The sequence below is a fragment of the Saprolegnia parasitica genome (assembly GCF_000151545.1).
Source record: "Saprolegnia parasitica CBS 223.65 unplaced genomic scaffold supercont2.16, whole genome shotgun sequence".
Classification (NCBI taxonomy): domain Eukaryota; phylum Oomycota; class Saprolegniomycetes; order Saprolegniales; family Saprolegniaceae; genus Saprolegnia; species Saprolegnia parasitica.
Window position 1 is genome coordinate 281,039 of NW_012156410.1, and position 9,598 is coordinate 290,636.

At 63.0% G+C, this 9,598-nt stretch overlaps 6 protein-coding genes across 6 annotated transcripts in view; 3 read left to right on the top strand and 3 right to left on the bottom strand.

The window, feature by feature from the left end:
- Nucleotides 1-98, bottom strand: part of SPRG_19704 (hypothetical protein) — a gene marked incomplete at both ends in the record, with an annotated part of 4,394 nt that extends 4,296 nt beyond the window's left edge. The window contains one exon of the mRNA XM_012344134.1: nt 66-98. Within this exon, the coding sequence (XP_012199524.1) occupies nt 66-98 (33 nt within the window). The remainder of the gene's footprint in view (nt 1-65) is intronic.
- A 1-nt stretch (nt 99) lies between these two features.
- Nucleotides 100-483, top strand: SPRG_19705 (hypothetical protein; the record flags this gene model as incomplete). Its single annotated transcript, XM_012344135.1, has 1 exon — nt 100-483. The coding sequence occupies one exon, from the start codon at nt 100-102 to the stop codon at nt 481-483; it is 384 nt and encodes a 127-aa protein (XP_012199525.1).
- A 402-nt stretch (nt 484-885) lies between these two features.
- SPRG_19706 (hypothetical protein) lies at nt 886-3,520 on the bottom strand (the record flags this gene model as incomplete). Its single annotated transcript, XM_012344136.1, has 13 exons — nt 886-1,039; nt 1,084-1,486; nt 1,532-1,601; nt 1,659-1,798; nt 1,846-2,098; nt 2,142-2,246; nt 2,294-2,435; nt 2,485-2,594; nt 2,647-2,736; nt 2,788-2,888; nt 2,932-3,105; nt 3,163-3,315; nt 3,358-3,520. 13 exons carry the CDS (start codon nt 3,518-3,520, stop codon nt 886-888), a joined length of 2,058 nt encoding a protein of 685 aa, XP_012199526.1.
- A 429-nt stretch (nt 3,521-3,949) lies between these two features.
- On the top strand, nt 3,950-4,357 carry SPRG_19707 (hypothetical protein; the record flags this gene model as incomplete). Its single annotated transcript, XM_012344137.1, has 1 exon — nt 3,950-4,357. One exon carries the CDS (start codon nt 3,950-3,952, stop codon nt 4,355-4,357), a length of 408 nt encoding a protein of 135 aa, XP_012199527.1.
- A 190-nt stretch (nt 4,358-4,547) lies between these two features.
- SPRG_04927 (hypothetical protein) lies at nt 4,548-6,616 on the bottom strand. The gene is made up of 4 exons (XM_012344065.1): nt 6,333-6,616; nt 6,126-6,280; nt 5,464-6,075; nt 4,548-5,417 (listed from the first exon to the last, which is right to left on the bottom strand). The coding sequence occupies exons 1-4, from the start codon at nt 6,589-6,591 to the stop codon at nt 4,635-4,637; spliced, it is 1,809 nt and encodes a 602-aa protein (XP_012199455.1). The 5' UTR covers nt 6,592-6,616; the 3' UTR covers nt 4,548-4,634.
- A 637-nt stretch (nt 6,617-7,253) lies between these two features.
- SPRG_19708 (hypothetical protein) overlaps nt 7,254-9,598 on the top strand; it is a gene marked incomplete at both ends in the record, with an annotated part of 3,820 nt that continues 1,475 nt past the window's right edge. Inside the window, one exon of the mRNA XM_012344138.1 lies at nt 7,254-9,566. Within this exon, the coding sequence (XP_012199528.1) occupies nt 7,254-9,566 (2,313 nt within the window). The remainder of the gene's footprint in view (nt 9,567-9,598) is intronic.

A 9,598-nucleotide genomic window follows, 5' to 3' on the forward strand; every position in this document is an offset into this window, starting at 1 on the left:
AGTGAGGACGAAGACGACGCGGATCGTCCGCCGCGCCGCGACGTCAAGGTGGTGTCGGACCCGACGGCCAAGAAGCTCGAGACGATCACGGTCGACATCATGAAGGCCACGGGCAACAAGCCGTACAGCGGCATCTCCATGATGGACACGTGGTCGTCGATGCCCATGATGCGATTGTTTGCCCGCGAGATGGCGGCGACGCGCAAGCTCTTGGCGGCGGCCAAGCTGCCCGAGGCCATCGGGTCGCTTCTCGCGATCTACATGAACATGGACATGTACGACAACTGGTTTGCCGACACGGAGGACGTCGACGAGGTCTCGGCGACGTTTACAACGTTCTACAAGCTCGCGACCGAGATTCTCTCGCACGACGATGCGGCGCTGTGCCTCACCGGCCGCGAGATTCTCATCGACGAGTTTCGCCGCTTTGGCGAGAAAGCCACGTCCCTCGGCGTTGGCTACGCCTTTTCGTGGTTCGAGTAACGCAGCTCTCAACGATGACCTGTGCTTTGCATCCCACGGCGTGGAGATTGTCGATAGTGAGGAGGTTGGCTGCCACTTCTGCCTGGGCGACGCCACCACCTCGGCTGGCAAGGGGTTTAGGGCTCGGGCGCTGCTGCGTGGATGTGTGCCGACGGTGTCGCTTCGGCGTCCAAGGCCCGTGTTATCCTGCGTCGCATCGATGCCACGCTGTTGGCACAAGCCAACTGAGGGCTGTCACGATTCCTAAGGTGCTTGCTGCTTGGCACCAAAGGCAGTCGGCGCGTCGCTCATGCCACCGACGGGAGAGCTGCGCTCGTTGTTGAAGCCCCACGTATGCCGGCTCCAGTGCAGAACGCAAGCACACAATGGATACCATTAGGCACGTCGACTCGTATGCGGCTACTACGCACTGTCTTCGTACGAATAGTAGATCATGTCGCCTTGATACGGCACGAGGTAGCCGCAGTCTTCACTCAGGCCGGCTTGGCCGCGCTCGTCGCTCTGCGCAAAGTCGGGAAAGCAGGCGCAGAGTCCCGTTGCGTGGTTGCACACGCCCCTACACGTTGTTGTTGCGCATACGAAGGATCGACGATGCCGCACCCGCCCGAGCAAGGCTCGCTCTCGGTCGTGCCTCGGATCGAGCCGCTAGCGCCGTCCGTCGCAACCAGAAACGACGGAATCGCAACGGTGTTGGCAACGACAGCCGTCATCGGCGGCACGTCGCCCGACGTGGTCAAGAACGTCACGTGGACGAGGTTCGTGCCCGCTGGCGTGCACACGGTCGTCGCGCCGGCGCTAAACACAACGGAGACGGCGCCGATCGCCGGCACGAGTCCGAGCGCGGCCGCCACGTGGGCCGCCGTCGCCGTCGTCGCAATCGGTCCCGACGTTTGGCCGCGGAAGCTGATTTGGAACGTCGATGGCGCGGTCGCTGTGCAGATGAGCACTTGCATCTCGTTCGTCTGCCCCGTCGTGCGCGGGTTGTCGCCGACCGCACACGTGCCTACGTGCAGCTCACTTGATATGTTGATACAATCGAAAGACCCACGCAAGGCGCAGTCGTGGCCAGCAAACCCCGTGTCGCAATAGCAGCCTTGGATGTGGTGGGCGTCCCATGTCTACCACAATTAACGATCCTGTTTTGTATCAGTGTATCAAGGCGAGTGGATCGATACCATCGGGTGGTTGGGCGTCGCACCGTACGTGAACGGCGTGGGGCTTCCATTCCATGACGTCGACTGCAGCGAGAGACGGCCTTGGGTAAGACACTGGCCATGGCCCGAACACGGCTCGGTGGTCGTTGTTGGACACGCCACTAGCCACGCATGAGACACCTCGGGAGAGATACGATGGACAACACACAGCGCTGGCACGCGGCGCCTTCAAAGCCCGAGGCGCACTCGCAGAGGCCGGTCGCTTGGTTGCAGATGCCTGCGTTCGAGCAAATTGCGTCGTGGTGAGCGTCGTTGTTGTTGGTCGGCGTGTCGAACCAGGCCGGCCCTTGAGGACAGGTGCGGATCGAACAGTCGCCCGAGGTCCACCCTTGGTAGCAGAGGCACGCGTACTGCGGCTCGCCCGAGCAGTAGCCATGCCCACTGCACGGCGTCACCGTGCCCTACTCCGCATGATTCGCTAATGTCAACGTATCAAGTCGATACCGGGCAGTTGGTGACGGGGCCAGTCGTCGCGCCGCAGTCGCCACGCGCACCGAGATTGCCGTAGCCATCGCTCGTGTCAAAGCCGGCGTAGCACGTGCAGACGCCCTAGCCTCGTGGATCGAGCCCTCAACGACCCGCCACACGCCACATACCGTGCCAACATCGCACGTCCCGCGGTTCGAGCACGGTGCATTCTCTTTGGTGCCGGCTTGGAGCCGGGTTGTCTCGAGCTGGACCGCGCCCCCGACAGCCGTGTACACCAAGCTCGCCGGGTTGCCCACGAGCAGCGGCTGCCTACGGAAACATTATACTTCCACCATGTTGTACAATAGTGTCATCGTACGGTCCGAAATCCTGCAGGAACTCGATCGCAATCACGTTGCCAGCAGGCGGACACGCGAGGAGCGTCGTGCTGGCATACGTCACAGCGACGTGCGCGAGACTCGAGAGTGCCTACCCCACAGAGCTCGCCATCAGTCGCTCGAGCATCGCACTCGTATCCTACGTTGAGCTTGGCCGCAAAGACAGCAACCGGGTCGTTCCACTGGATCGGGACCGTCGACAGCCCTCGAAACGACAGCGTAAAGGTGCCTGCCTGATACACGACGCAGAGTGCCAACGACGGCGACGGCAAGCGCGAGCCTACCGTGGCGGCGCACGTGATGGCCTGCATCTCGTTCAACTGCTGCCCGAAGACGAGGTCGCCGGCAAAGCCCGTGAGCGGATCGTCGCCCGTCGGGCAGAGCGCTACGCCATAACAATAAGACTGCGATGCGTCACGTTGTCGTACTCTGCGAGCAGTCGGGGCCCGTGTGGCGGTCGAGGCACATGCAGCCGTAGATCATGTCGCTGTCCCAGACTTGCGTGTACACGACGGGCGGCGGCAGTCCCGCATCCTTCTGCGTCGCGAGGTACTTCATGGACCGGCACTCGCCGTTCTTGCCGCACCCGCCGGGACAGCCCACTACGCCAGCATCGCTAGCAGTGAGATGGCCCATCCGATGCAAGGTCGTCAGTGTACTCCGATCGCAGGCCGCGCCTGTAAAGCCAGGATCGCAGCGGCAGACGCCCGTTGCATGGTCGCATGTGCCGCGGTTCGAGCAGACGCTGCGGACGTGCGCTTGGTCGACGCCCGTGCCCGTGCTGGCCCACGCCTTGCCCGTCGGGCACGCACCTACGACGCGTGACCCTGCGCGCTTCCATGCATAGGGCGTACGCTTGGAACAGTCGGCGCCGAGAAAGCCGGCAAAGCACGAGCAGACGCAGCCGTTGCCGGCAATGTTGCACTTGCCCTTGCCCGAGCACGAGTTGGGGCAGCAGGTTGCCGCCATCGCGAGCGCGATCGCCGCCGCGACGAGGCTCGCTTGGAGGACGCGCATCCGATCGAAATAGCTGCCGTTGGAAACGGCTCTGGACGAACCTCATGGCGTCCGTCGACGGCGCCATCATGGCCGAGAACCAAGTGGTCGAGGCCTGCGTGGCATGCCGCTCGCCAGCCTCCGTCCCCTACAGTACGTTTACATGTACTACCGTGTCGACCTCGCTCGGTAAAAAGTCCAGTCTGGCCTTTCTGGCCACCGCCGGCGGTGCGCGCGGCGCCTGCAGGAGCCAGCCTTTGCCAATGCTGTCTGCCTGCGCTCTATTGCCATGCATGACGTCGCCCGCCCGCCATTGCCAGCTCGCTCGCAGATGCGATCTTGCCGGCGCCAGCTGCTTTTCCAGATCGCATCTTCTGGCTTCCGTGGTTCGACGCATCGTCCCAGAACCCGTTTTGCGCCGACCTCCGTCAAAGAACGAACCACCGACCGATGCTGCGCTCGCTTTTCACGCTCCTCGCGATCGTCGCCGCGATGGCGACCGCCGACCACATCACGGGCGGGTATGGCCCGACCAAGTCCCGCGTCTCGCTGGACGCCAAGACCGACTTCTTCGCGGCCGTTGGCGACGACGCGCACTACGCGCCCGAGACCAACGGCGTCCGCGTCTGCGCGACCACGTTTGTGAGCGTCTCGCAGCAGGTGGTCGCAGGTATCAACTACAAGTTCCGCGTCAAGGGCTGCGCTGTCGACCGCGCGGCCAACGCCGTCCAAGACTGCGCCTGCCCCACGGACGCGCCGCGCCAGACGTACGAGATCAGCATCTTCGTCCAGGGCTGGACCGACACGTACGCTGTCAACAGCATCACGAACGTCACGGACGCCAAGGCCGACTTGTAAGAAGTCGTCGTCGTCGTCCTTGGCCCTCCACCGTCTCTGTCTTGTACTAAGCACACGAACAGAGGCTCGTGGCCGGCGTTTAGCGTACGATGTGCAGATCGCAACCACAATTGGCTCGACTGGCGTACGAGGGGCGATGCAGAGACGCATGGGTCCCTTCGCTCGTGGAATTCGCGGCAAGGCTTGTTAACACGAGTGGGGAATAGGGATGTTTATGGGTTAGAAAGGTCGAGCGACAACGTGTAGTGGAAGAGAAGAAACGATGAGAGCACGTGCTTTAGAGCACTTCGTAGGCCGGGCCGCCACCGCCTTCGGGCACCGTCCAGTTGATGTACTCCTTGGGCATCTTGATGGAGCAGCACTTGCAGTGGATGCAGTTTTGCGCGTTGATGACGAGCTGCGGCTTGCCGTTCGCGCCGTCTTCCGAGCCGTCCGTGTACTCGTAGACCTTGGCCGGGCAAAAGCGCTGCTCCGGGCCTGCGTACACAGGGAACGACTCGTTCGCGGGCACGTCCTTGAGCTCGGGCTTGATGCGCAGATGCGCGGGCTGGTCGGCGTGGTTGGTGCCGCTGCGCTGGAGGTTCGAGAGCAAGTCAAAGGTCAAGACGCCGTCGGGCTTGGGGTACTCGATCGGCGTGCACTCCTTGGCCGGCTTGGTCTTGGCCGAGTCGACCGTCGTCGTCGGAATCGTCCACGGCTCCTTGCCATTCAGAATGAACGTCGAGAGACCCGAGTAGATGAGACCCGGAAGCGTGCCCCAGTGGAAGGCTTGGTGGCAGTTGCGCACCTTCTTGAGCTCGTCCGCGATCCACGACGACTCGACCGCGCCTTCGTAGCTCGAGAGGTCGGCGGCGCCTTCGGTCGCGTCAATCTCGCCCGTGGTGGCCACTGGCTCGGCGCCGTCCTTGGTGAGCGCCTCGTACGCCGCCTCGGCCGCAAGCATGCCCGACTTCATGGCCGTGTGCGTACCCTTGATCTTGATGCTGTTGAGGAAGCCGGCCGAGCACCCAATGAGCGCACCGCCCGGGAACGAGAGCTTGGGGATCGCGTGGTAGCCGCCCTAGACACACACATGAGACGTCATGACGGCCAGGACGAGGACGCACCTCGTTGAGGACACGGGCGCCGTACGCGACGCACTCGCCGCCTTCGAGGTGCGACCGGACGGCCGGGTGCGTCTTGAAGCGCTGGAACTCCTCGTACGGGTTCAGGTACGGGTTCTCATAGTCGAGGCCGACGACCATGCCGATCTGGACCAGGTCTTCCTCCATGTGGTAGAGGAACGAGCCGCCAAACGTCTTGTCCATGAGCGACGACTGCAGCGGCCACCCGAGCGTGTGCTGGACAAGGCCCGGCGTGTGCTTGTCCTTGGGAATGCGCCACACCTCCTTGATGCCAAGGCCGTACGTCTGCGGCTGCGCGTCCTTGCGCAACTCAAACTTCTTCATGACTTCCTCGCTGCACGAGCCGCGGCAGCCCTCGCCAAAGAGCGTCACGCGGCCACGGAGCTCCATGCCGCGGGCGAACGTCTCCTTGGGCGTGCCGTCCTTCTCGAGGCCGACGTCGCGCGTCGCGATACCGCGCACCGAGCCATCCTCGCGGTACAAGACCTCGGACGCCGAAAAGCCCGGGTAGATCTCGACGCCGAGCTCTTCGGCCTGCGTGCCGAGCCAGCGCGTGAGCTTGCCCAAGCTAATGACATAGTTGCCTTCGTTGTGCTACGCATCCATGAGCGAACGTGGAGTCGGAAGGGGATCGGCGGGCGTACCACTTGCGGCGGCAGCAAAAAGTTGGGCAGCTGGATCGACTTTTCCTTCGAGATGATAAGAAAGCTATCGGTCGTGACCGGCGTGTCGAGCGGCGCGCCCTTCTCCTTCCAGTCCGGGATCAATTCGTTGAGCGCATGGGGCTCAAACACATTGCCTACATGCAGCACCGATGATGAGTGTCGCCGCCGCCTCGCCAACTGGCGTACCCGACACGATGTGTGAGCCGACCTCGGCGCCCTTCTCGACGACGCACACCGAGAGGTCCGTGCCCTTCTCGAGGCTGAGCTGCTTGAGGCGGATGGCCGCCGAGAGACTCGCAGGGCCCGCGCCGACAAGCACGACGTCGTAGTCCATGCCTTCACGCTCCGCGTTGAGGATCTCGTCGTAGCTGCCAGCGGCGAAGCCACGCGACCAGCGCGCCGTCGCCCGCTGGACGACCTTGGAGCGAAGCGACCGGGCGAGCATGATATCTTCGTGACCTCGACGGGCGAAATGCGAAAATGGGGGCAAATCTCTGGTTGGGCCGGGTCCAATATTTTATATTAATCCATCGGAAACCCGCGCCACTCTTTTTATTCGTCTTTTTATGCCTCGAATTGGCCTCTCCATACATTGTTCACGTCATACAATAAAACAAGGTGCTGTCTTTTAATGCAAATCCGGCGCTTGACGCTGACGGCAACTGCCAATGCACTTGGTGTTTGTATGCGTATTTTAATATCGTCCGCGCCATATGCATATTATTATTGTATACTCGACACATCTACGTCATCGGTTTCAAGCACTTCAGGTGCGGGAACTTGAAGCGCACACGCAAGTTCACTCGCGTTCTTGTGGTGCTGGATTTCTCGCTGCATGGCCACGGACGTGGTCGCATGGGTACCGCGCTCTGCCCACTGCGTGTGCTATTGGGAGACAAAGATCGGTGCGGCGCATCCACCGCACATTTGGGTCCACTCCAGCTGGCAGGCATTCCCTTCTTGCGGCGAGGTTTCCACGCTTTGAAGGAATGGCAACTTCAAGTGCGAACCTCAAGTGCGCGCACCCCAAGTGCGTCCAATCTTCTAAGGATAATTAAGAGCAGCAGGAACCGACGCCAGAGGAGAGACGCGGAAGAGAGCAGCAGCATGAACAACGTCGACGTCTGCTGCATGATGGACGTGGGCGACAAGCACTTGAGCGCCATGCGTCCGGTCAAGGAGCTGCCTGGGCCCGAAGCCGCGTCGCCCGAGGCCAAGCTGCCCACCCTCGACCGAACATCCCATGGGTCGTCGAGCGAAACGGACGACCGCCGGTCCGAAGCCGACCGCAACACGTTCGCGATGAGCCTGCCAGGCGCGCCCATGTCTGGCATTGCGGTCCAGTACCTCTACGCCCGCTACGTGCGCGCGGTCGACGCGGCCAGCGCGGCCAAGTTCCGGCTCTTCCAGCGCCACAAGGACACGCCGCATCGACCATTGGACCTCGTCGGCTTTACGCTTCTCTTTCCGCGCCTTGAGGCGCTGCCACACGCCACACTCTCGAGCTGCTATCGGCTCTTCCGGCCCTACGACGCGGTCACATGCATCCAGGTGCTCCAGTTCCTCGACCTCGACCCGCATCGGTTTGTCTTTGACTGGTTCACGGCCAGCCTCTCGTTTCCGGGCGGAAAACTCAAGAAGAAGAACGTCATGCACCGCAAGGAGCTGCGTCTCTTGCTCGAGACGGCGCATGTGCTCTCGGGCGTCCGCGACGTCGGCGCCGAGGCCTTTTCCGAGATGCTCACGCGCGACGCGTTTGCCGCAGCGCTGCCACCGCGCCTCCTCAAGCGCTTGCTCGCGCCGTTCGCCATCTTTCCACCACCCGACGACGATGACGGCAACCCCCGTGACGCGCCGTCGCCGTCCTTGCAGTTTGCAATCGCGATCGAGTGGTGGCAGACATGGCGGGCGTACGCCGACCCGAGCGACTCCAACAATGACAACCACCACGACAACAACCAACACGAATGCGCTGAGCCGTGCCCGCTCTCAATCCACAACCAGGCGCTGGCCGACGCGATGATGGCGTCCGACACGCTCGTCGACGGCGTCGATTACGTCACCGTGTCGCCAATGACGTGGCACGCGCTCCAAGCGAGGTTCGGTGGTGGCCCTGCGCTGCCGTGCTACAACGGCGTGTACCGCCTCGTGACGCTTGCAATTGCTCTATCCGAGCACGACGGACGGCCAAGCCCGCAGTCGCGGTCGCTGCAGGCGCCGCCGAGTGCACGCCTCGTCGATCTCAAGGACGTCGCCGTCGCCCTGCACCACGCGATTGGAGATGCCCGGTTGTGGTGCCGTGACGCTGACGCCAACTGGGTTCTCGTCACTTCGGATCTCACCGCCGCCGACGTGCCATCGTCCGACCTCCTCCTCGAGGTACGACTAACGGGCCAGAGCGACTGGCCGCGCGATTCGCTGCGCACCCCCCGCGACTTTCGTCCGCTGCGCATCGGCGACGCCGTCGACGCGTTCGACTGCGAGCAGGTGTGGCGTCCGGGTGTCGTCCACCGTGTCAGCACCGACGGCACGCGCGTCCTCGTGTCCTTTGTGGGCTTCCACGCCATGTACAACGAATGGATCCACCACGACTCGGGGAAGCTCCAGCCGCGCCACAGCCGCACGGACGACGACGACCGCGGCGTCTCGCGCCTCAACCCGGGCTACCCCGGGGCCGTCGGGCTGCTGAACTTGGGCAACACGTGCTTTCTCAACTGCGCGATCCAGTGTCTATCCGCGACACCCGTCTTGCGCTCGTACTTGCTCTCGACGCAGTATGTTGGCCACATCAACAAAACCAACCCGCTCGGCACGAAAGGCAAGGTCGTCTCCGCCGTCGCCTCCGTTCTCGCGTCGCTTTGGACGCCGACGGGAGCGATCCCAACGACGACCGTGTCGCCGTCCGCCCTCCGAAAGCTCGTGGCCAAAGCGCGGCCGCAGTTCGATGGCTACGACCAGCAAGACGCACACGAATACATGGCCGCCCTTCTCGATGCAATCCACGAAGACGTCAAGCGCAGCACGGGCTTTCACGAACCGACGGCCGCCGACGACGCTGCGTGGCGTGCGCACGTGGCCGGGAACCACTCGATCGTCACCGATGTCTTCCACGGTCTTCTCCAGAGCCAGACGGTCTGTGATGCGTGCGGCCACACGTCGGTCTCGCACGACCCGTTCCTATGCTTTAGCCTCTCGATCCCGATCGTGCTCCGGTGCGCGCTTCGCATTCTCGTGTTTCGCCAAAACGCCTCATCGCCCGTGATCTGCGACGTGGCGCTGCCGTCGAACGAAGGCGCGCTGCAGAGGGTGCTGGAGGACGTGGGCCGCCAACTGCGGACGCTGCCATCGCTCTTGCGGCTCGTGCACGTTCAGAACCACCGGTTTGTGCGGGTATTGAGTCCCGACACGCTCGTGTGCGACGTGGAGGGCGCGACGATCTACTGCTTTGAGCG

Excerpts from the sequence above, each read along its gene's own strand:
- SPRG_04927 (XM_012344065.1), bottom strand. The coding sequence starts at position 6,591 with ATGCTCGCCCGGTCGCTTCGCTCCAAGGTCGTCCAGCGGGCGACGGCG. Across the intron at positions 6,076-6,125 it reads TTTTGCTGCCGCCGCAAGTG|CACAACGAAGGCAACTATGT; the intron begins GTACGCCCGCCG and ends ATGGATGCGTAG. Across the intron at positions 5,418-5,463 it reads GCGCCCGTGTCCTCAACGAG|GGCGGCTACCACGCGATCCC; the intron begins GTGCGTCCTCGT and ends GTGTGTGTCTAG.